The sequence below is a fragment of the Talaromyces atroroseus genome, assembly GCF_001907595.1.
Source record: "Talaromyces atroroseus strain IBT 11181 chromosome Unknown scaffold_7, whole genome shotgun sequence".
NCBI lineage: Eukaryota > Fungi > Ascomycota > Eurotiomycetes > Eurotiales > Trichocomaceae > Talaromyces > Talaromyces atroroseus.
This window is the reverse complement of record NW_017971439.1, coordinates 667,126-693,322: the sequence shown is the minus strand read 5'-3', so window position 1 is coordinate 693,322 and position 26,197 is coordinate 667,126. Positions and strand designations below refer to the sequence as shown.

General features: G+C 47.2%; 12 protein-coding genes across 12 annotated transcripts; 8 read left to right on the top strand and 4 right to left on the bottom strand.

The window, feature by feature from the left end:
* Positions 1 to 558: 558 nt before the first annotated feature.
* On the top strand, positions 559 to 1,764 carry UA08_05711 (hypothetical protein; the record flags this gene model as incomplete). Its single annotated transcript, XM_020268011.1, has 1 exon — positions 559 to 1,764. One exon carries the CDS (start codon positions 559 to 561, stop codon positions 1,762 to 1,764), a length of 1,206 nt encoding a protein of 401 aa, XP_020119203.1.
* A 620-nt stretch (positions 1,765 to 2,384) lies between these two features.
* UA08_05710 (SUMO-conjugating enzyme ubc9) lies at positions 2,385 to 3,145 on the top strand (the record flags this gene model as incomplete). The annotated part of the gene is made up of 3 exons (XM_020268010.1): positions 2,385 to 2,419; positions 2,501 to 2,661; positions 2,892 to 3,145. The coding sequence occupies 3 exons, from the start codon at positions 2,385 to 2,387 to the stop codon at positions 3,143 to 3,145; spliced, it is 450 nt and encodes a 149-aa protein (XP_020119200.1).
* Positions 3,146 to 3,937: 792 nt separating this feature from the next.
* Positions 3,938 to 6,033, top strand: UA08_05709 (putative asparagine synthetase; the record flags this gene model as incomplete). Its single annotated transcript, XM_020268009.1, has 5 exons — positions 3,938 to 4,006; positions 4,302 to 4,436; positions 4,468 to 5,762; positions 5,818 to 5,922; positions 5,982 to 6,033. The coding sequence occupies 5 exons, from the start codon at positions 3,938 to 3,940 to the stop codon at positions 6,031 to 6,033; spliced, it is 1,656 nt and encodes a 551-aa protein (XP_020119018.1).
* A 578-nt stretch (positions 6,034 to 6,611) lies between these two features.
* On the top strand, positions 6,612 to 7,963 carry UA08_05708 (Mitochondrial outer membrane protein porin; the record flags this gene model as incomplete). The annotated part of the gene is made up of 6 exons (XM_020268008.1): positions 6,612 to 6,659; positions 6,739 to 6,772; positions 6,844 to 6,932; positions 7,001 to 7,031; positions 7,178 to 7,680; positions 7,814 to 7,963. 6 exons carry the CDS (start codon positions 6,612 to 6,614, stop codon positions 7,961 to 7,963), a joined length of 855 nt encoding a protein of 284 aa, XP_020119198.1.
* Positions 7,964 to 8,469: 506 nt separating this feature from the next.
* Positions 8,470 to 9,512, bottom strand: UA08_05707 (hypothetical protein; the record flags this gene model as incomplete). Its single annotated transcript, XM_020268007.1, has 2 exons — positions 8,470 to 9,214; positions 9,286 to 9,512. 2 exons carry the CDS (start codon positions 9,510 to 9,512, stop codon positions 8,470 to 8,472), a joined length of 972 nt encoding a protein of 323 aa, XP_020119199.1.
* Positions 9,513 to 9,748: 236 nt separating this feature from the next.
* On the top strand, positions 9,749 to 11,544 carry UA08_05706 (Methionine aminopeptidase 2-1; the record flags this gene model as incomplete). The annotated part of the gene is made up of 7 exons (XM_020268005.1): positions 9,749 to 9,788; positions 9,862 to 9,987; positions 10,073 to 10,695; positions 10,785 to 11,036; positions 11,121 to 11,282; positions 11,339 to 11,425; positions 11,488 to 11,544. The coding sequence occupies 7 exons, from the start codon at positions 9,749 to 9,751 to the stop codon at positions 11,542 to 11,544; spliced, it is 1,347 nt and encodes a 448-aa protein (XP_020119074.1).
* Positions 11,545 to 11,969: 425 nt separating this feature from the next.
* Positions 11,970 to 13,398, top strand: UA08_05705 (Dihydroceramide delta(4)-desaturase; the record flags this gene model as incomplete). The annotated part of the gene is made up of 3 exons (XM_020268004.1): positions 11,970 to 12,167; positions 12,231 to 12,509; positions 12,592 to 13,398. 3 exons carry the CDS (start codon positions 11,970 to 11,972, stop codon positions 13,396 to 13,398), a joined length of 1,284 nt encoding a protein of 427 aa, XP_020118962.1.
* Positions 13,399 to 14,090: 692 nt separating this feature from the next.
* Positions 14,091 to 15,350, bottom strand: UA08_05704 (hypothetical protein; the record flags this gene model as incomplete). Its single annotated transcript, XM_020268003.1, has 7 exons — positions 14,091 to 14,555; positions 14,642 to 14,722; positions 14,793 to 14,908; positions 14,972 to 15,030; positions 15,090 to 15,112; positions 15,184 to 15,254; positions 15,311 to 15,350. 7 exons carry the CDS (start codon positions 15,348 to 15,350, stop codon positions 14,091 to 14,093), a joined length of 855 nt encoding a protein of 284 aa, XP_020119073.1.
* A 935-nt stretch (positions 15,351 to 16,285) lies between these two features.
* On the top strand, positions 16,286 to 17,335 carry UA08_05703 (hypothetical protein; the record flags this gene model as incomplete). The annotated part of the gene is made up of 3 exons (XM_020268002.1): positions 16,286 to 16,370; positions 16,426 to 16,772; positions 16,829 to 17,335. The coding sequence occupies 3 exons, from the start codon at positions 16,286 to 16,288 to the stop codon at positions 17,333 to 17,335; spliced, it is 939 nt and encodes a 312-aa protein (XP_020119072.1).
* Positions 17,336 to 17,698: 363 nt separating this feature from the next.
* On the top strand, positions 17,699 to 19,748 carry UA08_05702 (DNA repair and recombination protein radC; the record flags this gene model as incomplete). Its single annotated transcript, XM_020268001.1, has 6 exons — positions 17,699 to 17,706; positions 17,773 to 18,052; positions 18,109 to 18,195; positions 18,255 to 18,434; positions 18,487 to 18,676; positions 18,742 to 19,748. 6 exons carry the CDS (start codon positions 17,699 to 17,701, stop codon positions 19,746 to 19,748), a joined length of 1,752 nt encoding a protein of 583 aa, XP_020119069.1.
* Positions 19,749 to 20,748: 1,000 nt separating this feature from the next.
* UA08_05701 (hypothetical protein) lies at positions 20,749 to 22,622 on the bottom strand (the record flags this gene model as incomplete). The annotated part of the gene is made up of 4 exons (XM_020268000.1): positions 20,749 to 21,799; positions 22,081 to 22,276; positions 22,329 to 22,500; positions 22,560 to 22,622. The coding sequence occupies 4 exons, from the start codon at positions 22,620 to 22,622 to the stop codon at positions 20,749 to 20,751; spliced, it is 1,482 nt and encodes a 493-aa protein (XP_020119068.1).
* A 735-nt stretch (positions 22,623 to 23,357) lies between these two features.
* UA08_05700 (hypothetical protein) lies at positions 23,358 to 25,376 on the bottom strand (the record flags this gene model as incomplete). Its single annotated transcript, XM_020267999.1, has 6 exons — positions 23,358 to 23,395; positions 23,464 to 23,822; positions 23,875 to 24,031; positions 24,135 to 24,146; positions 24,205 to 24,298; positions 24,414 to 25,376. The coding sequence occupies 6 exons, from the start codon at positions 25,374 to 25,376 to the stop codon at positions 23,358 to 23,360; spliced, it is 1,623 nt and encodes a 540-aa protein (XP_020119065.1).
* Between the last annotated feature and the right edge of the window lie 821 nt (positions 25,377 to 26,197).

Sequence of the window (26,197 nt, the reverse complement as noted above, 5' to 3'; positions counted from 1 at the left end):
CATAAACACCACTATCTTGACTCCATGAGCCGTTTCACGTCATCTGAGATCAGTGTTCTAATGAGTTTGGTGGGTACAGACAAGGATCAAGAGGACCCTGCCTTGTCACTGCATCAATGCACCCCGATTTATTTTTTATGCCGAACAGGGGTTCCAGGAAATAATACTCCTGCTGTTAAGTGCTGCGGCATGTCAGGCCGAGCATCAGTTATTAACCTCTGCTCAGATCTCTTCATCTGTAGTGTATGACGAAACCCCGGGGGGTGAAGGCGGGTTTCACAGAAATACAGACAAACGAACATCTCTTACACAAGCAGCCCATACATTGCGGACTGTCATAAAATTTTACAATACTATTTGAGCACTTTTTAATGGGTAAAATATCCTCAGAAATTGGTATGATCTTAAATTTATTGAAGCTGATTACAAAAGGGTCTCGTAGCCATGTTGGTCTAACGCGGCGCAGCTTACGGCCTTAAGGTGCTGTCAGCATCAATCCTTCAGGCAGCAATATCTCCGACAGTATTCAGTTCTCCATGTATTCTACAACCCACCATCATGTCGACCGTGAGATACTTCAACGATGTTCCCCATATCGTCCGATATGGCATGCGCGATGATGAAGAAGAGCGCTGTTGGATACTTTTCTGGCGAAATGGGACTCAATTCGAGATCCATGTCGACAAACAAGATGTACACGGCACAGCATTCTATTCTGCTTGGCGACCCATGTTACGAGAGGGACTAAAGGAAGGTGAAACAATGAAGGATCACCTAGAGAATCAGTGGAATCCTTTCTGTGATCTCATCATATCCCATTCCATGGCCACACTGCAAAGACTAGCGCCAGTCGGGCCTTATTGGATCACCCTGAGCGACTACTTTCATACTCCGAGCTATGACCTGAAACTCGTTACCGACAGAGAGTCCGGTAACGTCTACGGGAAAGTTACGAATGGCCCGAAAGAACAGGCTGCATACGGGTTCCAGACTATATCCGCTGCGGCGTTCAGAAACATGCCAAAAGACATTCCACATTATGCGAGCAGCGATCTGGTGGTCGTTGACAGGGCTGAGAACTGGAAGGTACCTCCACGCAAAGTGCGCACAGTTGACGGTCACGTCTATTTCTTCAAAGCCTGCGAACGGAGTTCTACTAGTCTCGAAACTGGTGAAGTGACCAATGCGGCTCTGAACAGCATAGAAGTCTGCTTGAAATTGTTCAAATACTCGCAAGTGTCGCACAGTGCATGGGCTGCTGAAAGGCCTACAGTGCTAGGTATTGTTACAGATACATCTGCGGCACCCTCTGGATCTGCATCGGAGTACCAAGTAGCACCCGAACATGCAGTACAGGCATCTCAGCATGAAGCAGGAATGACCGAGACTCTAGTGGCTGGCATTCTGCTCCCGCCAATTCCCCGCGGTCAGACCTTAGCAGAAGTCACTGAGCAGGTCGAGAGGATGACACTGGACACGGCCATCGACCAAAGCCGACTTTGGAAATCTCAAATCGAAAAGGAAGTCGCACTGATGCATTCCCTGGGTATTTACTGGGGAGGACGAGAGGATTGGTTCTATATTAACCAACATACGATATTGGTAGATGCCAAAGGCCAAGCATCGCTGGACCTAGGGGTGGCCTCCTCAGTTAATGGTTCGGTGAGCGAAGGATTGGCCACGAGAGGCTTCGCTATGGATACCAAGGCGGTTGACGCTGTATTCGAGGAGTGGTTACCAACAGAGTTATCGAACCGAAAGTGAAGTCAAGGTCATTTAAAACTTTCACATGATATGAATTGAGTTGAGTTCTATTTAAATCTCTCGTCAGCAGTTAAATATCGGCACGTTTGGCCCTATGTCATTTGATAATCCAATTGTAGGTTGGCCTTCCTGATATGTATAGGCAGGTAATCCCGAACGCTAGGATTGAGCATACCTACTTGATGCCTAGGTAACCATGCATATATCTCAGGTCAAGTAAGTCTGTTGCATCTGGTGTGCTATGCAGATACAGAAATAAGGCAGCAAGGCGGTACAAGGCAGCTGCACGTGACATGGCATCATATCTGAAAAAGAAACGTGGGGTAAATGTGATTGGTTGCAAGCTGCGGAAGTCACGACCTGCCTTCCTCATCTGCGCCTTCCTCTTTGCCCAAGCTTGCTTGCCGCTTGACTTTTCACTCCTGCCTCCTTCCACAAGCTTTAAATGATAGACTGGCTGTTGACCCATACATCATCTTCGCATCAACCTCAAATCACCCGAGCTTTACTGTGATCGCCGTCAATACATCCACTGCGTCTTTTTCTATTTCACTTGCGCTTGACACCAAGTCGCTAGACCAAACCCAAGCCATACCGCAAGCAAAGAGAGCACACTCACAATGAGTCTCTGTCTCAATCGGCTCACTGAGGAAAGGTAAGCACCCAACACCGTCCTTTTGCTATGTACCTCTTCTTTGGGACAATTTTCTCACACGCGCTTTTTATCCACCCGCAGGAAGCAATGGCGTAAAGACCATCCGTTTGGATTTTACGCTAAGCCAAATCGTAATGCTCAAGGAGTCCTGGATATGAAAAATTGGGAGTGCGGAATCCCTGGCAAATCAAGCACTTTGTGGGAAGGCGGGTTGTTCAAACTTCAGTTGATTTTTCCAGAAGGTGCGTTTATCCCCCACCCCGCCTTAGCCCTTATGTGTATCGCAGGGATTTTGTATACTGACTTGAATCTGTGACTCAGAGTACCCTACCAAACCTCCAAAATGTTCGTCTGACCCCCTCTCTAGCCGACTTGGAATCGTTCATCGAATCGACTTCCATCTGAACAATTCCAGTTTGGTCTCCGCTATAGTTTAGAAACTTTGAAGGCTGACTCTTGGTTGCTTGTGCAGGTAAATTTGTGCCTCCTCTATTCCATCCAAACGTCTATCCTTCAGGCACTGTTTGCTTGTCGATCCTAAACGAAGAAGAGGCATGGAGGCCTGCAATTACAATCAAAGAAATCCTCCTCGGGGTTCAAGACCTTCTCAACGACCCAAACCCAGAATCTCCAGCACAGGCGGATGCTTACAACCTCTATAAAAAGGATCGCGCAGCTTATGAGAAAAAGGTACGGCAGGTCGTGCGGGACAACCCAGCACCCTGAACATACAGCGCGGTCCATGTTCAAGGCGCTATTTTGTCTCGATTTTATTCGGCTTCATTTCAATTCACTTTCACATTTTGTCGCCTGCCTGGTATCGGAGTTTAAACCGGGGTAGGGGTTTCAAACAAGTCTTTTTCATCTGGTTCATTATTTCTTCTGCGAGTGGGCATTCACGAAGAACAACGTATTCATTCCCCTATGGAAAGAAAAGCATGCATTAGCGACCTTGTAGTTTTTACATCACTAGTACCAATCGAAGATCTATTCTTCTTATCTTTCTCGCTGCAATAATGATCGCATTTGAGATGTATGCAAGCAAGCAAGGCCCAATCACGGCGGGAAGATTGCAAAGGACCGGGCAGTTCCTCTTATCTTATCGGTGTGAGTCACCCGCCACTCACGAATCGCAGTCGCTCCGATCTCGCGCTGCTTTCCCGCCCAGATCTCTCTTGGGTTTATGCCAGGCAACTTTGTGTCCTTTTTTCTCTCCTTTACTACCAGTACAGGTCTTCTCTCCTCACACTCTGCAAGTGTTCAATTGTGTCAAGTCAGACAAGATGTGTGGAATTTTCGCTTGTCACCAGTACGTTCCGATTGCCTCTTCCATCCCTTTGCTCGCATACACGCATTTTGCGGGGCACCGGCGCAAAATAAAAAAAAAAGCATATACGTCTTGAAATGCGCAGTTTCCTAACACAAACGTCTCAATTAGTCACCCCGATGTGCAGAAATTCAAGCCGACGGCTTTGCGAATGGCGAAAGCGTGAGGACAATCCAATATTCTTCCCCCAAATGTCTGATTCTATGAAGCTAATTTTTCTCTCTCCTCTGCTAGCCTTCGCCATCGAGGTCCCGATTGGAGTGAGTCATACTGCGGCGCCGTGCATTGACAATACATATGCATAACTTGGTTTGCAAAGGACTTACACTAATGTGGCAACCAAAATATCAGGTGGAAGCTTTATTGGAAACAAGACTAGTAAGAGAATGAAACGCCCTTTCGAATCTACGGATTGGCTGACTGCCTCTTTTTTTTTTTTTGTTTAGTTCTTGCGCACGAGCGTCTGAGTATTGTCGGTGTTGGTACGAAATATCAATCTGGATTTGGTTTTTGTCGTTGCCTGTCTCCTGACATGCATTAGATACTGGCTCCCAGCCCCTCATCAACGACGATGCCACCCTCGCCCTCGCCGTCAACGGAGAAATTTACAATCATCGAATCCTAAGGAAATCCCTGGATCAGCAATACAACTATAAAACACATTCAGACTGTGAAGTTATCATTCCACTGGTATGTCAGACTAAGACTTCTTCCTTCCCAGTCCTCCTACCGATTACGCTTCAGTTCACATTCTGACCGCCATCACCAGTATATGAAATATGGTATTGATGCCCCTAAACATCTCGATGGAATGTTTTCCTGGGTTCTCTACGATGCGGTTGAGGACCGTGTTGTTGCAGCCCGCGACCCCATTGGCGTTACCAGCTTCTACCAAGGCTGGTCCTCCCAGACCCCTGGAGCCGTTTATTTCGCCTCTGAACTAAAGAGCCTGCACCCGGTATGCGACAAGATTGTTGCCTTCCCACCAGGCCACGTCTACGATTCCAAGACGGACACTATGAAGCGGTATTTCGAGCCCACATGGTGGGATCCCACAAAGGTACCATCGACCCCCGTCGATTATAAGGTTATTCGCGAAACGTTCGAGCGTGCAGTTCGCAAGCGCCTGATGGCCGAGGTCCCCTATGGTGTGCTTTTGTCCGGTGGCTTGGATTCTAGTTTAGTCGCCTCCATCGCACAGCGGGAGACTCTTCGCACCAGGGGTTTGCAGAACGGTTCTTCAGCTGAGTCCGGGCTCGTTGGTATTGACGACGAGAATGACTTGTCGACCGTGCCGATCCTCGCGCAGTTGAACTCATTCTCAATTGGTTTGCCTGGAGCACCTGATACTCAGGCCGCCATCGAGGTTGCTAAGTTCCTTGGAACAAGGCATCATGCCTTTACGTTTACCATTGAAGATGGTCTCAATGCGCTATCTGATGTGATCTATCACCTTGAAACCTATGACGTGACCACAATTCGTGCCTCGACTCCGATGTATCTGTTGAGCAGAAAGATCAAAGCTCTGGGTGTGAAGATGGTTCTGAGCGGAGAGGGTAGTGATGAAATCTTTGGTGGCTACCTTTACTTTCACGCGGCGCCGAACAAGGAGGAATTCCACGCCGAGACCGTCAGAAGGGTGAAGAACCTTCATCTCGCAGACTGTCTCCGTGCGAACAAGTCGACTTCTGCCTGGGGCCTGGAGGCCCGTGTGCCCTTCTTGGATAAACAGTTCCTGGAGACCGCCATGGGCGTGGATCCACAAGACAAGATGATCACGAAAGACCGTATCGAAAAGTATATGCTGCGAAAAGCATTTGATACCTCTGATGAGCCTGACGTGGCTCCATACCTCCCGGATAACATTCTCTGGCGCCAGAAGGAGCAGTTCAGTGATGGTGTCGGATATGGGTGGATTGATGCTCTCAAGGACAACGCCGAATTGCACGTCACTGATGAGATGATGAAGAACCCTAAGCCTGAATGGGGTGATGATATTCCCACAACGAAAGAGGCGTATGTTATTTCTTTCCCAAGTCGCTGGGATCTTGACTAATTCTGTTCTCACTAGTTACTGGTACCGCACGATGTTTGACGAACACTTCCCCCCGTATTGCGCAAGCACTGTCGAGCGATGGGTACCCACTTGGTCTAAGCAGACTGATCCCAGTGGACGGTATGTATTCTTCGAGTCTCCTGTTTGTCTATAAGGAATAAGAACTACGACTAATGCAGATCCTGCAGTGCCATTTCAACTCACAACGCAAAATACGAAAATGCTGTTTAAAGAGTCAAAAAGCGTATAGATGTTACTGATGAATCCCGTGGGGAGGGGAGCTTTCTTTTGTCCTCTTCGTCTTCTTTCTCGTTCTGTGTTGAGACATTAAAATCAAAAACATCTTGTTTGGTTTTTCCGGTTTATTTTCATATATACCTAGGTACGTTGGACAATGTTTCCAGGGGGGGGCGAGACTAGATAATAGATTTCTGGATCTGGGATTCTTCAAGATCTTTTCATGTATTAGGTAGAATTGAGCTGTTACAAGCATTTATAGAGAATATAATTGAGCCTTGATCAATATAGCCTTGGCTGCCTCAGGCAGAAGAAGGGGCAATTGCGTCGTCCGACTGCTGGTCACATGACTCGGCGATTTCTGCCGGCCGGGCACTGCCTGGCCAATCAGAGGCAATACGGGCTGCCCCGTGGCTCTCCTCGGCTGGCAAGATTCGTTTGTTGAGTTCCTGGCTGGAAGTTCCCTGGCCCCAACGTCCTCTCCTCTTGTATACCTTCACGAAAGTAAACAACGCGCGCATCTGCCATCTTTTCCCCCATCATCATCTGTTTTACCTTAATATTCCTTCACAATGGCTACTCCTGCTGCTTTCTCCGACATCGCCAAGGCGGCCAATGATGTGAGCATTCCCGATGTCTTCGCACCGCGGACAACCATTGTTGTTGCATACTAATCGCGAGAAAAAAATTCAACTGTAGCTCCTGAACAAGGACTTCTACCACACCAGTCCCGGTAAGTTTTGAGGCTTTGTAAGAGATTATTTGTGCCAGCGCCAGCGGAACTGACGTGCTCCTGTTTTCTAGCCAGCATCGAGGTTAAGTCCAACGCTCCCAATGGCGTCACTTTCACCGTGAAGGGAAAGTCCACCCATGACGGCCCTATCGGCGGATCTGTAAGTCTCAATAACGCATAATTCCCGTCCAGAAGAACCAATGCTGATTCATTGTTTGCTTTGTATAGCTCGAAGCCAAATACGTTGACAAGCCCATTGGTAAAGACCCTCGGCCTTAGATTTTTGAGCTCTGGGAGCTCTAATGATTTCGCACGGCGGAAGCATCAACATTTGCTTTCATCTCGCTACCTGGAACTGAGCTCTCTTCTCAGCATTCGTAAATTTGTGCTAATCGGTTATCTTAGGCCTCACTCTTACCCAGGCCTGGACCACTGCCAATGCTCTTGACACCAAGCTTGAGCTTGACAACAACATCACCAAGGGTCTTAAGGCTGAGATCCTTACCCAGTACCTGCCCACATCGCAGTCCAAGGGTGCCAAGCTCAACCTTTACTTCAAGCAGCCCAACCTTAACGCTCGTGCTTTCTTCGACCTCTTGAAGGGCCCTACCGCCAACCTCGACCTTGTCCTTGGTCACGAGGGTTTCCTCGTTGGTGCTGAGGGTGGCTACGACGTCCAGAAGGCTGCTATCACCAAGTACTCTGCTGCTGTTGGCTACAGCCTGCCCCAGTACTCTGCTGCCATCACTGCCACCAACAACCTCTCTGTTTTCTCTGCCAGCTACTACCACCGCGTCAACGCTCAGGTTGAGGCTGGTGCCAAGGCTACCTGGGACTCCAAGGCCGGTAACACCGTCGGCCTCGAGGTTGCCAGCAAGTACCGCCTTGACCCCTCCTCTTTCGCCAAGGTACGTTTCTTCATAAAATTATCATTATTGCCGGATCAGACTCTACGTCCTCTTCATCTTGTTATGACGGGCGTATTCTCATTTTTGGTATGAAGTCAAGTCAATTTACTAATGGCATTGTTCACTTCAATAGGCCAAGATTAACGACCGTGGCATTGCCGCTCTCGCTTACAACGTCCTCCTCCGCCCCGGTGTCACCCTCGGCCTTGGTGCTTCCTTCGACACTCAAAACCTGAACCAGGCTGCCCACAAGGTTGGTGCCAGCTTCACCTTCGAGGGTTAAATGCTCTCTCTACAACAAGTGCGATACCCTGGATTAGCCGTTCGCATGGCCTCGCATCATTCGGTTAATTGCACTGTCTGCACATTCGAGTGAAAACAAAATAGTTTTTCTATCTTTTTCTTTTTCTTTTTCTTTTCACTTTCTTTGTAATCGTGATCAAAAAGCAGGCAGTTCACGTGATTGACTTGATGAAACGCGGGTGGTATTTGTTCGAGCGAAATCTAGTTACTAATTTGTAGGCAATGTCTTGATTCCCTTGCCTCTACATGCCATACCTGTATATCAAATAAATTCCAAGAACCTTTTCTTTTGTCTTAGAAAATTGATACCGATCACGTCGCAATACATGACAGATCTGTAGGAGTTAGTACCCTTAAATAAGCCCAGTCGTCACTTCGCTAAAAGCACGAACGGTCTATAAAATAAGTGCTAGAATACTATTTACAGTCAATCGTCTGACGCCTCCGCGCTGTCTTGATATATAGACACGCGCCCTGCGAGTTCAATCAATCATCACCCTTCCTCCGAGGCAGTACTTGATTATTCTTCTTCTGTGTCGGCTTCTCTAAACCACCACTGCTGCTGCTACTACTACTACCAGCCCTAAGTATGGCACCAACAAGGGAAGCAGTAGCAATCAAAATGCCCGAAACGAGAACGAAACGAAAAACAAAGCTTCCGCTCCCGCCATGACCGGTAACTTCATGTTCGATGAATTCTCGTTCCCGTCGCATTTGTTGCGACCGTCTTTGTTCTCGACGCGCATCTTCGGCTGTCTGTCTCTTGTAATGGGCCTTTGCATCGAAATGCCAAACGGGGTTATTGTTGATGAATGAGGTTGGATCCTCATCACTGCCACCATTGCGACCAGCACCCGCATAAGTAGCCCCAGGACTTGCGCGTGAAGCCCCTGTAGTACCGTATCCACCATGGGCGTAAAAACTGGGTGGAGGGCCTCTAAACGCCGCGCGTCGTTTACTCAAACCGCTTGCCGGGCGGGAGCCGGCATATGATGATCCAGCAGCCGCACTAGCACTACTATGACTGCCCATGGGATGTTGGCCGGATACACCGCTGCTATGCGTGTTTTGGACGTGAGTGGTGATTCCATGGTCGAGATCGTAGCGCGCGCGTTTGCTGCTGTCACCCAAGACTTGGTAGGCGGATGAGATGGTTGCGAAGCGCTCGGTGGCTTTTGGGTCGGAGCGATTGCGGTCTGGATGGTGTTTTAGGGAGAGCGCGTAGAATTGCCTTGATTTGTTTTTGGCGGTTTTTGGTCAATGAGTGTCGATAGAAAAGGGTGTGATTGCAGTGTTTCTTACTTTTTGATCTCGGCTGCTGTCGCAGTCACCGGTACATTGAGGATTTCATAATATGTAGGCCCGTGAGTACTGCTGCGCGCATAGTATGTTCTGGCAGTCGTGGAGAAGATGCTTATTCGAAAGGAAGACGAGGTGGCATGAGAATGGCCGGAAGAAGAAGTGAGCAAATGGCCACGGACAGAAGGTATTGGCCTTCTTCTAAGAAAGGTCGTCAAACGAGGCGGCATGCCTCATTGCGCAGCTTGTCCGAAGTCAATCCAGAGCTGCTCGTGAAGAAGTGAAGGAGTGAAGAATGTGGTGAGGTTGAATGTGCTTGGCTATTGGACACTGCGTCATCGGCTGGCGGTATTGGAATTACCAGTAACAATACCACGGCCCGCCACTATCCGTGACTATCGACGGCATTTTTACATTTGCTTCCTTACACCCCCGCCTTGTGTAGTGCTTCAAAACACTCCTCATCATGGCTGCTCAGGCGGATGAAGAGCTGAAAAAGCTCGACCGTGGGTCTTCAGATGCCGTTTCTAATTACTTATTTTTGGCTTTGGCTGACTTCTCTCGAATCGTGGCAAATAGTGAAAGGCCAGAATGGTCATGCCAAAGAAGCAGTAGGCGCATCCGCAGATGATGCAGCAGACAATGACGACTCGGACGACGATGAAAAGGAAGAAGAGGGTGCTGGGGAGGGTGCTGGATCTGGAGGTTTGTATATTTTCCTTATCTACCAGTGATCTCTGGTTTCATATATAGTTTAAAGATTATGCAAAGATGTGATATGTGATATAAGCTCACACGACCTCCCTCGGTAATACAGCAGCGAAGAAAAAGAAGAAGCGCAAGCCCAAGAAGAAGAAGAAAGGAGGCGCCAAAAAACAGTCATCGCCTCCTCGAGTTCCCATATCAGAACTGTTCCCCAATAATCAATACCCAGAAGGAGAAATTGTCGAGTATAAAGATGAGAACAACTACCGTACTACCAACGAAGAGAAAAGGTATCTTGATCGCATGAACAACGATTTCTTGCAGGAATATCGCCAAGGTGCCGAGGTCCACCGACAGGTTCGTCAATATGCGCAGCAGAATATCAAACCGGGCCAAACCTTGACCGAAATCGCGGAGGGCATTGAAGATTCTGTTCGTGCTCTTACGGGTCACCAAGGTCTGGAAGAGGGGGACAACATAAAAGGAGGAATGGGCTTTCCATGCGGTCTTAGTATCAACCACTGTGCAGCCCATTATACGCCCAACGCTGGCAATAAGATGATTCTGCAACAAGGCGACGTCATGAAGATTGATTTCGGTTCGCAAATCAATGGACGAATCGTTGACAGTGCCTTTACCATGACTTTTGACCCCGTCTACGACAATCTCTTGGCTGCAGTGAAGGATGCAACCAACACCGGTATCCGGGTATGGTCATATGCCTATGCTTGCTGTATCTTTGTTGAGCGTAGTTTCAATCGGATTGTTTTCGTTACTGACCCATATTATCTGTATAGGAAGCTGGTATCGATGTTCGGATGAGTGATATTGGAGCGGCTATCCAAGAGGCAATGGAGAGTTATGAGGTTGAAATTAACGGAACTTCGTTCCCTGTTAAATGTATCCGTAACCTGAACGGACACAACATCGATCAGCACATCATTCACGGCGGCAAAAGCGTGCCTATCGTGAAAGGCGGAGATCAAACTAAAATGGAGGAAGGCGAAGTCTTTGCTATTGAGACTTTCGGAAGCACTGGAAAAGGTTACGTGAGAGAAGATGTTCGTATTCCTTGATTCCACACACTTTCGTTTTCTCCTTTCCTTTGCATCGTCTAACCTACTGCGACACAGATGGAAACCTCTCATTATGCCAAGGTCCCAGACGCTACGAATGTGTCTCTTCGCCTGTCTTCTGCGAAAAATCTTTTGAATGTCATCAACAAAAACTTTGGCACGTTGCCTTTCTGTCGTCGATACCTCGATCGTCTGGGTCAAGAAAAGTACCTTCTTGGAGTAAGTTTGCAGCTCTTATATTGACGGGGATAGAAACTAACTAGCCAATGATTTAGTTGAACAATTTGGTCTCTGCCGGAATTGTCCAGGACTATCCCCCATTGTGCGATATCAAGGGCTCATACACTGCGCAATTTGAACATGTAAGTTCTACATGATGACACGAATTTCTTGCTAAATCCGTGCCCTTCTGACTTAAATCTAGACCATCGTTCTTCGACCGACTGTAAAGGAGGTCATAAGTCGGGGGGATGATTATTAAATGGGCGATTTATCTGTTCTTTGGTCTATATGTTCTATATAAGTAGCTCTGATTGTTTTCTATGGTATGTGGCTGTGAGAAGGAGGGGAGTTCTTATTCCCCCCTAGGAATGAAAAGATAGGGATCAGCAATCATTTTGGTGAATTTCCCCCCCCCCCTCATGCCTGTACAAACGGTGTTTGCTATATAACCTATGTATGTTTCCCTATAAAACTAGGGCTAGCATGATCAGCCGCTTGGTGTAGCCCCACGTGCAGCCACGGGCATCCGATTCCGTGCCTGAACGGTCCATCGACTGCTTCCTCCACTAGCAGTCCATCGCCTGATGCGACCACTATAAATCCAACACAATACTCCCACATCCCTCTTCACATGGATCAGTAACGGCGAATTGAATTTTTTTTCCCTCTTTCTTCTTCTTCCCAATGGCGTCTGTTACCTCAACATCCACTCCGTCCCTCAGGGTGAACGGCAGTGCTGCGAAGGGAGCAAAACAGCCACAGCCACAGGCTGCAAGAGTAGAACCACCTGAGGGTTCTGCCTCTTATGACCATTTCTTCTGGACATATACTGAAGAGCCTCATCGATCAAGGCGTCTAGCGATTATCAAAGCTCACCCAGAGGTATGGCGCCAAAAAAAATATAGACAATATTCAGTTGAAAGCTCAATCCACTTCGCAAAATAGGTGACCAAATTATGTGGCCCAGAGCCTCTGACCAAATACGTCGTTCTCGCCGTCGTTTTCCTTCAAATTTCCTGCGCCTACCTACTTCGTGATACGCCTATGTTTTCGTGGAAATTTCTCCTCACCGCATATGTGATCGGAGCTACCGCCAACCAAAACCTCTTTCTCGCCATTCATGAAATCTCTCATAATCTAGCCTTCCGCTCTGCTTTCGCAAATCGCCTGCTTGCTATATTTGCCAATCTTCCTATTGGCATACCCTACAGTGCTTCCTTCCGGGTTAGTCTTTTTTCACCATTGCCGTGCGCCTAGTGGAAGTATTAGTACAACTTGCTGACGCTTTCTTCTTTCCTGTCTACAGCCGTATCATCTTACCCATCACAAGTCGCTAGGTGTCGCGGGCCTGGACACCGACTTACCAACGGCCTTCGAGGCATTCCTTCTAGACTCTTTGCTGGGCAAAGCGTTCTTTTGCACCTTTCAGATTTTCTTCTACGCTCTTCGGCCTATGTTTGTATACAGCCCGCCGTTCACTTCGATTCACCTACTCAATGTGATCATACAACTTGCCTTTGACTACGCCCTCACTCAATTCTGTGGCGGATCCTTACAACCTTTTTACTACCTCGTATGGAGCTCTTTTCTTGCGGGCTCCTTGCACCCCTGCGCAGGCCATTTCATTGCCGAGCATTACTTCTTTTCAGAAATTAAAACCGGTGGCACCGAGTCCTTGTCTGAAGTGAAGAAGACGGCCAAGTCTACAAGCACCACCAAAATAGAACCGAGTCCCCTTGACTCCCTGCGCCCTCCAGAGACATATTCCTACTACGGACCGCTCAATATATTAACATACAACGTTGGCTTACATAACGAGCATCACGACTTTCCCGCCATCCCGTGGACACGCTTGCCCGAAGTCCACCGCATCGCGAGTGAATTCTACGAGCCTCTTCCGTGCCACCGAAGCTGGGTATGGGTTATCTGGACTTTCGTTCTAGACAAGAACGTCGGACTGTGGTGTCGAGTCAAGAGAGCCGAAGGCGGCAGGATTGTCGGCGGGCTCTCTAAAAGGGCTGGACGGGGCGGCGAAGGCATTTCAGCTACTTCCGGAAAAGAGGATGATGAGGAGGGGGATGATGGGTGGAAGGAAAGTGAGATTCAAAATTAGGTCAGGACTTTGTATTGCTCCTCCCACTTATTTTGGTTTTCATACTCGATTTATGAAAAGCCGTGTAACAACATACCATATACTCGAGCATGTTGAACATGAATAGGGATACTAGACGATCATGATAGAAAGGATCTGTATATAAGTACATCAAAAGCCAATGTTTATGAAAGTACATAGTGACCTCTGGTTCTAAGAACTATAATTTAGTCCAAACACAGACACAGTAAATCAATGGCATGGTTAATCGTTTATCAACAGGACATTCAGTAGTCAAAAATAGGAGAAAAGCTCTTGATGCACCGAATAGAAAGTCAACAACATCAAATAAGTGACTAAATTTCTAGAAACAGTTTCAAAGTTACCAGTATCGAAAATAGGAGTCATATCAGACCATCTGCGGGGTTGATAGATGTATTGAGTCGTTGAGAAGAGCGAAAACGAACCATGCATTGCGCAATAAACGCTTTAAAAAATAATAACAAAAAGGGGGACATGTAGAAGGAAGACAACAATAAAAAAGGCTAAAAAATATTCACCCATGTCAGGCAAACAAAAGATAAAACACATGAACAGACAAGAAGTAATAGCAAAGAGAACACGCTCCGAAAGAAAAAAAAAAAAGAAAGGGGAAAGGAATTATAGACTAGCATAAATAAACGAGGATTTGTCCCATTAGAAACAGAAAATGGTTAGAAGAAAAAGTAGGCAAGCAGGAAACTAAGTAAGCACAATGCCGCAACAATCTGCACTGGCACTCCCACTTCTGCTGCAGGTTGGGCAATTTGTTGCTGTAGCGTATTGCCTCCCTTTGTTGTTGAAGATGGTGCGCCTTCGGCTTTCCGTTGACGGAGACCTTGCTCGGAAAGTTGGGCTTTTAGCCTTTGAATCTGCGCTAGTGCATCTGAGAGTTGCTCTCTAGTGTCGTCAACGCTAGGTTTAGATGCCGGTTCTGTAGCAGCTGCCGGAACATTTTCGACTGTAGATGACGGAGCAGCCTCCCTCTTGATCTCTGGTGATTCTACTTTGGGGGACTTTTCAAAATTCGGCGGAGCAATAGGGGAGGTATTATCAAATGTCTTGGAAGAGGTTGGCGCTGGTGTTTCAAAAGCACCACCCGGTGACGAGTACGCAGGGAGCTCTTCCTCGGTGGGGGCCTGGAATTTATGAGAAAAGTAAATGAGTTTTGTAGTTCTTTTCTTATAGATATCCAATAACGATGATGATGATGTTTGGAACGTACAACTCCATTGGCAGCCTCGGCAGGCAGATAGTTTACTCTAATCTTTCGTTCCTGAATCGATGCCTTCGGTGCATTCTCGAACTTCACGACTCATAAGTCAGTATTTCAAAATTTCTTGAAATGGGCCTGGCAAGAAGGGAAGTGAACTCACAATCGATGTGACGTTGGAGAATTCCAAATCTCCGGTGACAGCAACAGACTGAACGAGGAATTTATCTTTGCATTTCGCATCCGCGGGGGGATCCTCCTTCATCGCCTGCAGCAAAACTACTCACGGTGTTATTATCTGGTCCATATAGCAAATACTTGCGCACACCACATATAACCAACCTTGCACTTCAACATGTTTCCCCGGCTCTATACGACCCGAGTTGGGCCGCACACAATAGCTGTACGTGGGTTAGCGGCTGAATGATGGTCGTTACGGGCTCGAAACGAGAATACATACTGCTTGGGAGCGGTGGTTTTGACCTGTGCACGTAATAATCTAGAATCAGCATCTGCCGGGTAGAGAACAAGCACCACATAACAAGGAGACCGACCTTAAATGCGACGGGATTGTCTTGCGGGTTGCGAATATGTAGAACCTCGCTTACTTCACGATTAAAGGGGCCTTTTGAACATATTAATACCCATGCCGGCTTGGTGATGACAAATGCGGATTCTTACGGCGGAAACCAAGATCACCGGGCTCGAGGTCGACGGACATGATGTGTGAGGGGAGGAGACCAAGGTCGCTAATCAAATAACCCCGCGGATCGAAAGAATCAAATTGGCAGTAGCGAGGAAGTGTTGAAAGCACAGACTTCGAATAGACGTCGGTCGTCTGGCAGTCTAAATCGCGAGGCGAGGAAGGAGAGTTGGTGTGTGGTGTCGGAGAGTTCCCTTACTGATGGACGTCGAAATGTGTCTGGCTGGATGTCACGGCCATACTGCTTAGATAAGCGGGTTTGGCGGTGGCTTGGCGGTAATTTACGGTATCTCTGTATGAGCGAGCGGGTGATGTCATCTAAATATGCCGCCCTGTACACACTCAATACACAGCGTTTTGCGTCCTGACATCTGGTCTTTCCACTCAGAAATATCTCAAGCAAAATGCTAGAATAAATGCCAATCCAGGTGTGAATGCTGGCTGCAAATAGGCAGAGATCATCCAGAGGCTGGCATCCTAGTTTTGTCTTTGGCAGGTTGGCCTTTGTCGGGAGGCTAGAACAATTCGCAGACTCTGAGACAGTATTGGCGCACAGCTAGTTAGTTATCTGAGCTGATTATAAAATAGGGCACAACAATATAGAAAGCTATTTAGCCTAGCTGAAAAGTGATTGGTTCAGACCATCAGAACTGGAACAATAGTAGATACAACAAGGCGACGATAAGATAGCCCTCACAATCCCCACATGCGCTGCCGTGGCCTCTTTAGGAACATCTTGGCCAAAGTGCTTAACTTCCGTCCAAAACATACCACCTGAGCTACTACGACTATTCCACCGACATTACTTCTCGCTACCTAATTCCCAGTACGATAGTGGTGTCTGCCTGTGTGGGATTCTTCTACTCTGCACATCTAATCGAGCTTGCCTTTCTAACACCCCCGCTATCCGCATCCTAAGGCCGGCCTGTCTGGTCTTGCTCAATACAAACACGATGACTGCTTCCGACCTTGAGCAGCTCCTTGAAATGGGCTTTGACAAGGAGCGGGCGGAACTTGCAATATCAAAGACTGGAGGCCGTGCGTCCACCTTCAACTTGAAATTCCACCTCTAATTGCTAATGCGAAGCTACAGTCCAACCTGCCCTTGAATGGCTCGAAGCGAACCAAGACAAATCACTTGACGAAATCAAAGCCACTACCGCCGATACAACACAAGATGAAGAAGGCCCGGCTCTCAAAGAAGGCGAAGAGCCTCGCAGTCTAGTCTGCAACGTGTGTGGAAAAAAGTTCAGGAGCCATGCACAGGCGGAATTTCATGCGTCAAAGACAGAACATGTTGACTTCTCTGAGTCCACCGAGGAAATTGCCCCTTTGACAGAGGAAGAGAAGAAGGCACGCCTGGAAGAACTACGACAAAAGCTAGCTGCAAAACGCGCCGTACAATCAGAGCAGGATAAAGCTGATAAAAAGAGAAACGAGGTGGGTAATACGCTAGTAGGATTCCAAACTCCGCCCTGACCTTCTATTTGGCATAGGAAATTCGCCGAAAACATACCAAGGAATCGCAGGATATTAAGGAAGAGTTACAGAAGAAAGAACGACTCAAGGAAGCTGCACAGAAGCGAAAGGAGAAACAAGATGAGATAGAAGCAAAGGCACGCATTCGAGCTAAGATAGCTGCGGACAAGGAAGAACGACGATTGAGAGCCGAAAGGGAAAAGGCTGAACGAGCAGGTAAAGCTCCTCCACCGCAGCCTGCGGCGGCGCCTCTTCCAACCACGTCTGATGCTGTAACTTCCAAGCCGGCTTCAGCGTACACGGAAACTCGCCTACGTCTACAGACAAGAAAAGGCAATATCTTGAAAACGTTCCCAGTCGAAACGACATTGTTCGAAGTTGTTGCAGCGCTGAGCAAGGATGATGGAGTGGATGTGCAAACTTTCACCCAAAATTTCCCTCGAAAGACTTTCAACAGTGAATACTTTGGGGAATCGCTCAAAGATCTAGGACTTATCCCTAGTGCTAGCCTTGTAGCAAATTGATGCGACACAGGCATGGCGTTATCTGGAAGGATATTAGGGCTTGGATATTCACCATAGTTATAGAGACGATAGTGATGATCTGATCTTGCAAGTGCGGCAAATTACGAGAGGACCACGAAGATAATGCGAAAAAAGAAAAAAAGATTTTTTTTCTTACTTTGGAAATCAATCATATTCCGTTCAGAAATAACCACCGTAGAATATAGCATCCGAGTCACGTGAGTTGGCGTCGGTGACATAAGCACGCGTTTATGGAATCGCGTCGCCCAGCTGCCATGCCCAAGCATCTACAACTATAGACAGACGGACGCTGTGAATTGTCAGACCTGATGAGGATTTATTTTTGAGTTATTCAATCTCAATATGCCTGCGTAAGCCCTGCTATCTATCGATTGTGCTTAGTGGTCTTGATACTAACGACAACAATGGATGAATAGAGTGGGCGACCAACACCGCGATCCTTCTAGCACGACGGCCGTTACTGCGAATCCGTTTGATGAAGGGCCACGACGCATGAGCGAGTATACGGCTCGTGATGTAGCCACACTTCAGTCACGTCTCGACAAACAGCTGGGCCCGGAGTATATTTCCTCACGTGCAGGACCCTCGGGACAGAAAGTGCATTATCTCGCAGCAGAGAAATGTATCAATCTCGCGAATGAGGTGTTTGGGTTCAACGGCTGGTCTAGTTCCATCCAAAACATCCAAATAGATTTTGTTAGTGCGACGACATTGCGGTCTTTGACAGAACTGATATTAAAGTGTTTTAAAAGGTCGATGAGAGTCCGAATACGGGGAAGATAAGTCTGGGGCTATCGGTCATCGTGCGAGTCACACTTAAAGACGGTACTTATCATGAGGTACGAATGATATCAAATCTAGTGAATCTTTGCAGCTCGCAGCAAAATAACAAGATTAGGATGTCGGGTATGGTCACATTGAAAATTGCAAAGGCAAAGCGGCGGCCTTTGAAAAGGCCAAAAAGGAGGGAACAACAGACGGCCTTAAACGAGCTCTAAGGACATTCGGAAACGTGCTGGGTAACTGTATCTATGATAAGGACTACCTCGCTAAAGTTACCAGACTTAAGATCACACCGGTAAGCCGTGTCAAATACGGTCACAATATAGCATGTTCTCTGACAGAAACAGAGTAAATGGGATGCCGACAATCTACATCGCCATCCAGACTATGCCCCTGTTAAGAAAGAGCCCGTGCAGGCAAAGAAGATATCGGAGGATGTTGAACTTCCTCCACGCCCAGTTGAATTAAATACTCGGAAGGAAAACAACATAGCGCATGATACCTCTGCAACATTCGATGGGGACGGTGAATTTGGCAGTGAGAACCCCATTCTTCACGCAACAATTTTTCTTTTCATATCTAATTACCTAATGGATCACTAGGCGATGTATTCGACGAGGCGGATTTTGTAGCAACGACCGCCGGAAACCCTGACGAGGTCTCCTTGGATGTCGACACTCCACAACAGTTACAGCGGCCCCAGGCTAAACAGCCATTACCTCCGCTTCAGCAAAGGCAACAAGGGTATCAAGCGCGCCCTGCCCCCAGTGGTGCAATTGTCACTCCCTCCAAGCCGGAAAGGTCATGGGCCACTGGTCCTGCTGCGGCAGGTCATGCAGCACATCATCAGAACGCAGCTCATTTCTCCACCGCTCAACCTGGTGCACCTGCAGGAAATCCGCAATCAATGGTGCAAGGAAACTCTACTGGAGACAACAAGCTCAGCCAAGAATTCCAGCGACCAAATAACTCCATTAGCATCAAAATCGAAAACACAACCACAGCATCCAACCCACCAGGCACGAATCTAGTACCTATGAACAATGAGCAGAATATATCTAGGAATGGACCAAATGACGCATCTGTTGGGTTCTATTCAGCCCGCGCAGTGGAGATGCTTCGTGAAAACCCTCGAGGGTCGCCAATGGCGCCCAAATTTGACCCCCATGCAGAAAGTCCCTCAATCCGCAAAACAGCTGGAATAGACCATACAAAGAGCCTTGCTGTCTCGAAACCAATGCTATTTGGCGCATCGCAGTCACCGGTTCCTGCCACTCGAAACTTCATTAATCCTTCGATGGAAGTTCACCGACGAATAGGAGCGCCAGGCGGCAACGGCGGAATAGCTAGCCCTATGAATAAGGGATTCACAACATCCTCTTACCGTCCCTTGACAAGGCCAGTAGTTGACAACAACAACAACAACAACAACAACAATACTAACAGCAACTCATCAACGACAACGCAAGACCCGGGACTCAAGCGACCACCTCTAAACGATGTGACCAACGCGCCGTCGTTCTCAACTAGCGGTGCCGGTGGTCCCGGAGACATCAAAAGGCCGCGACTGACTAATAATGGAAGCGCTCACAACGTGACGCCTCACTAAAATCAACAGCAATAAAGAACACACATACTATATCTACAGATCTCTAGCGGACCTGCTCTCCGTTTACTTTGCCGAATCAACCACCTTATATCAATGGTTTTGGTGTGTTCTCCGCAAAAACTAACGTCTGCACAATAAATGGCGTTTGTGTTTTTACTTTTTTCAGGGCATCAGGGATCAATTGAAAATGAATTCAAGAGGAAGGTAATCGGAGTTAAAGGATTATTTACTTGGGCTATCAGCGATAACAGGCTATATACTACCATCGTTCTTACGAGGAACTTGATCACTCTCTGTCAACATTAATATTTGAATGAGTATTGATATGCTTGCATAGCATAGATTTACTATCCTCCGGTTTCCATTATCTATTTTGAGTATTTACCTTTATTCTCTCTTTCTTTGTTAGAAAGCGAGGCTGATTGCATTTCATATGGATGCCAATAACAATAAATCCTCTTGGTACCTAGGTAATTAAGCTACAGCAAACAATTCAGGTACGGAAGGAAATAAAAACACAATTAAAAATGAAGCAAGCAGACGCGATACCTACCTAGGTGAGTAAGGGTGTTTACCAAGTCGGCCGTGGTCAGATCGAGATTTCATGAAAATTACAAACGATGCAACCTCATGTGCCCTGTATGCAGTTCATAAGAAAGAGAGTGTGAAAGCAACCCAACTAGTATGTAACTACAAAGGAAGAAGTGTCAAAACATATTCAAGAATCTTAGGTCACTACGCAGCTTGAGATGTCAGTCTATTCGCTATCTAGCATAAAAAATCTTGACAGAAATAGAGCAAGACTTCGCCGCTCTTAGTCTTGACAAAAAGTGAAGCAGTTTTACCTAGCGAAGTCCTCGTGAAAGCTAAGAAATGCTTTCGACAATTGACTTCATGAGCGGTGACTGTAGAATTCGAGAGAGAAGGAAAATGGAATTTAGCTACAAACACATATCTCCATTTATTGATATTCGCGAGATGAGTCGGTAACCGCTTGCTTTCAACAAGCATAGCGAGACTCATACAAGGACTTGCTGTTTGTTTTGGACGGAGGAGAGGCGTCGACTTTCTTCTGTTGTTTGGAAACCGTCAATGGTGCGCTGGAATTGTTGTCGGACTGCTTCGAAGACACTCTCTTAGGCAATGTTTTCTGCCAATAATCGATAGAGTTATCTGTAGCCTCTTTGGACTTGTCGTTTGCTTCGTCCACATTGATTCTCGATGGAGCATATCTGGAGGCTTCCATGCCTAATGGTCTACGGACACTGGCTCCGAGACCAACGGATTTGGGTAGAGGCACAAATAGTTGAGCTTTGACTGATTTTTGCAATGGAGACGCCACTGGCTCAGCCTTCTTCTCATGTTGTTTTGTCACCTGTGAATTGTCGTTCTTCTTCGTTAAGGCTGCATTAAGCATGGTTACAAGTTGATCCTTCCTTTCTGTAAGCGCCTTCTTTTGGTTAACGTTGGAGAAATCGAAGTCTGCCAGTGTGTCATTTATAACACCGAGTTCTTGCAGCCATCTGAAAATATTATCCTGAGTGGTTGACGCGACTGTATCGTCAACCAGGCTTGCCTCATCAAGATCTATTAGGTCTGACACTGTGTTAGGTTTCAGCACTCCTAATTGAATCTTCTCGGGGGTGGCGTCAAAAGCAAGCAATAAATCCTCTTCCGGGTCATGCTGTGACTGTGCTTGTGATTGCGACTTTGAATTGCTTGTTAGAGGTTTAGGAAGATTAGATCTTATAAATTGTTTCTCGAAATTCGTGACTGGCTGGATTCTCGTAGGAGACTTGGGTTTCAATGGAGTTGGCTGATTTGGTTGATCAGGATGAGTAGGTTCCTCAGGACGACTAGGCTGAACGGATTGGACAGGTTGAATGGTTTGAACAGGCTCCTCAAGCCGTGTAGGCTGTAAGGGCTGCACAAGTTGAATAGGTTGAACAGATTCCTCCTCAGGCTGAGTGGACTTATCAGATTGGCTTGACAACTTTCGCCTGGCATCTTCCAACCAAGCAGATGGATCAACTAGGCCACCGATGTATTCACTATTCGAAAGATAAGCTACAGAAAGCTGGAGATATTCTCAAAGGATTCTCACTGGGAAGGACGACGTGCAGGCCGTCTCTGGATTCTTATTGCCCTGCCCCTCATTTGCATGCCGCTAGCGGACCTTGAAGGAGACTGAGAATGATTTACTGCAGGGTCTAGGAGGCTTTTTGTTTTATGGCGAGAAGTCGAAGGGCCATGATATGCACCCGAGGCACTTGTGAGCATCATTTTGTTAGTGAGATTAAGAAACGTGACTGAAAAATACAGAAAGACTTACCGTCCTGCTGAGGTGTCTTGACCAAATCCCTGCATGTAACTGGCTCGAGGAGCCTGCGGTGGTGCCATCCTTTGGACTGCCGTAGTTATCTGCGCTCCCTTGTTTCGCATTTCAAAATGAAGGCGAGCACGATGACTCTGCCCATTCATTAAATCTGGGAGGTCCTTTTCCGCGTCTTCGACAGTTTCGTGGAATTCTTTGCAGTGTAAGAAGTTTATAGGCCACGGTAAGAAGAGAGGAAAGCTTACTAGACCATCTAGCAAGATGAGCTTGGTTCTCTTTTTGGAGCTGAAACGTCTGAGCGTTCTGCACCGAGTCACGAAAGGCCACCAGATCTCGTTCAGTATACCCAATGAACGGATCATAATCCCTATCCTCGGCGGTTGTTATTTCGAATCTCCTCTCACTACCAAGGTCGGCCTGAGACGGTGGACTGTTAGAAATTAAAAATGTATCTTTCTGGTATAAAACCTGCTTACCAGCTGTCTGTTTCTTTGCACGCGAGCCTCGCTTGTGTCATACTTGTTGGCATCAGCAGCCATGATCTTTCTTGTCAAGCGGCTTCGACGGTATCCTTTTCTCTATGATCGTTCGCAAGGAAGAAAAAGGTGTGTTAATTGGACGTGTTTTGGGCTTGAAAAACTCAATTGAAAGCACCCATCCAAACACTCACAAATGAACAGAAGCGAAAGGAAGCCTGTAATTCTGGGATTGATTGATATGTACTGACCAGGACAAGCTATGCCAACTAGCGGAAGTCTGAGACAGAGAAGTATCTAGGTAGAGTGAAGAGAGAAAAGTTGAGAGAGAAAATTAACGAAGAGATGAGAAGATGAGCAGGCAGGAGAGGAAGGAGCACAACAACCCAGCAAACAAAGGAAGGAAGGCAGAGCATCTCTGGGCAAGCTCCAGCGTGAATCTGATTGGTGGCTGGCCATGTGCCACTTCATATAGCGTCAAAAGCCCAGACTAGCTGGACCCAGACAAACGCTGCCTGTGCTATGAGATATGCCACAACAATGAGAATGCAATTCTGGGAATACATCTAGAGGAACAGAGCAGAAGAATAAAGGCAGTGCTACTGATCAGCAGTTCACAGAGAAAGAGAGAAAACCAAATACTGCACAACCCATGATTGTATGCAAAAACAAGCTTGAAGCTTTGTTACGTGTATTGTAGTTATTGTATGTACAGAGTGTAGGGGAGTGCACGTCTGGGACCTCACATAAGTTGGATGATCAGGGACGAATCGACTGAGCTCCTTACTGGAGAAAAGACTATACAACACCACTGCAAGTCTGAGCAGCACCTTCATCTGTTGTAGACTCATGTCAGTGGGCCAGCTGCTTTATTGTTTATAAGGTCTGGCAAAGGATTGCTTACTCCTGATTATTCTACCTATGGCCTGAAGGAGGCTAATTCCCATCACAACTGTGCCAAACACGATGCAGGCATAAGCTGGGATTTTGGCTTTGTGGCTGGAATTGCTCAATTTGACATAACAGAGCGGTGGCAGGACATAGGCTAAGGCTGCGGCACTGGTGGCACCGATCAACTCGAATACTGCACCGAGATCGCAAGTTATTAACGCCAAGAACATGGAAGCAAGAACAAGGACGGTGGTAAAGTATATATGGCGAGTTGGGTGGAAGGGCTCGTCAGGAAAATAATATGTGGTCATAACGGAGCGGCAGACAAAGGCTTCCAGAGGTAAAGTAGTGAGCATATTGAGGCCAAAACAACTACACCCACATATGTCAGCTTGTGCCCATGAGCTATGTTTTTGTTACTCACAGTCGTGCTATGTTCACCATGATATTACTGGATGGGAAGTTGTTGAGTACATTGCCTTGAGTCTTCGATCCAAACGACAGGAAACCAGCAATGGCCATTACTAAACACATAACCATCGAGACTCCGGTAGAATAGTGTGTCACCTTGGCGAATCGATCTAGGGTTGGTTTTTTCAAAGATCCGTAGATCAGCAGGCTATTATGGTCTAACAATCAAGGTCAGATTGCACGTTGCGGGTATTCAGGAATATTCTTACGTACGGCACACAAACGCTGGGAAACGTTAGTCAGGAAGTTCATTGCAAAAGGAAACGCACCTACAGCTACTTACCAAAAGATATAACTCCGACAGCTTGGAAAAAACCAGAGTTGATGAAAAGGTTTCCTTTCAAATCGCCTCTCAATTCCGAGGGGACACGGAAGCCCTGAATGACAACGGTAACTACAATTACAAGCATGCTAACTAGGGCTAGCGCTGAGGCTTTTGCAAGCTACAACCGTTAGCACACATGAAGATCTTCTCCAGTTGTGTAAACTAACCTTGGCAATGTCCCGGTAGAGAGACAGAGGAAACGAGATGCACAGTATGAAAAGAACAATCACAGCTCTTCGATCCGTGAGAAGCCACAAAAACGGCATATCTCTTAGAGACGGAAACAACGCCGCAAAGACATGAGGGATGGTATCACCCACGATGATGCAAAATGCAACCATGCCCCCAAATGCAAACGCCCATTGAGCAACGGATATCGCAATCAAGCCGCTTCTTCCAAAGCAATGCTGCATGGTAGCTTGAAAAGAATCTGCGCCGCTCATCTTGGAATTGATGACAATAAGTCGAATGGTCCAATCGACCGTGATAGTCAACAAAACCAGAAGCACTATGCCCGTGACCATGCCAGCTTGTCGTAGAGCGTATGGCTGGCCAATAATACCGGCGCCAATAATGCTGTTGGCCATATTCATAAATGCCATGCGCATGCCGCTGCGAGGCCGGGCATCCTCCAAGTGATCTTCGAGGAACAAGTCGTCCGACGTCGCCAGCGTGACAATTGGAGCTTCAATATCTGTAAGCAAGGGCGCCATCTGCCCGGTACTACTACGAAAGCGCTGCGATCCGTCTGCCATATAATCTTCCTCTTCTAGCCAAAAGTCGTCATCCTGTCCAGGCCGGACGTGGCCGTGGGCTGGCGTGTCATCTTCGGCAACCTGATCGGAGAGGTCGAAGCGAACGCGATTTGGAGTTCGAGGGGTACGCCGTTGTCCGTCGGGAGCTGGGCGAGAAATTGAGGACTGGCGAGGAATATGTGGTCTTGGAGGGGTTGGACGTGTTTGCTGTTGCTGTGCTTGCTGATCGGTGTTGCCGGGAACGACTACCAAGTCATCGTCGTCGTCGTAACTATCATCGTGGACAGAGTCGTTCGAGAGAAGGGCACGAGCTTCTTCATCACTCGCGCCGCTTCGCTCGGCATGACGAGCAGTGACTACCTCATCATTTGGCATCTCTGTCAATTGCTGGTAAGGAGACACCGTTGCATCAGCCCAGCTCCTTTGTCCATTCGGCATTCGCTGATAACGATAAGGGCAATCCACGTGACTTTCCGGCCTTCTACATTGTATCAACAGCCAATCAGAATTTCAGACGCGCGTATACACTAAACATGAATATGCTTCTGCTCTGAGGATACTGATACATAATAGATGGCTATAGTCAAGTGCAAAACGAGGCCCAAGCAGTTGTTCTCTATTAGACGTCTGACTCTGACGGTTGCCGCCTGCTCCCTGGGATGGCTCCTTCCCTTTTTGTCCACACTGCGTTCCAAGCGCGGAGAAGTCATCAGAAGCTCCTTCTGCTGCGTTTAATTGTTCCATCATATTCGATCCTCCTTGGACTTTGGCATCTCGACTGTCTTTTTGTGGCCCTTAATGACGCAGGTTGTTGATCTTGGCATTCAATCCTTCAGGCAAATACCTCCAGGCGGGCAATGCTTGTTATCAAGAGCAACTGCCACGCTGATGTTCGGAGACAATATACGTAAAATATGCCCTACAACCAGGCGAGCTGCCAATCTCGGTGATGTCTGGGTTACCTTGAAGCGAGAGCTAAGTGTGGACTTATATATTGAAACATATTTGGACCACTCAATGGCTATAACAAATTTTGTCAAAGAAGCCGTGGAAACTATGCAAAACTCACTGGTGAGTTATCAGTGAGAACTAAGAAGTGACCATTACTTTTCTGATGTTTTTTTTTTTTTTTTTTTTTTTTTCTCGTTTTTGAACAGATCTGTCGCGGTGAATATCTCCAAGTTTCAAGGATATCC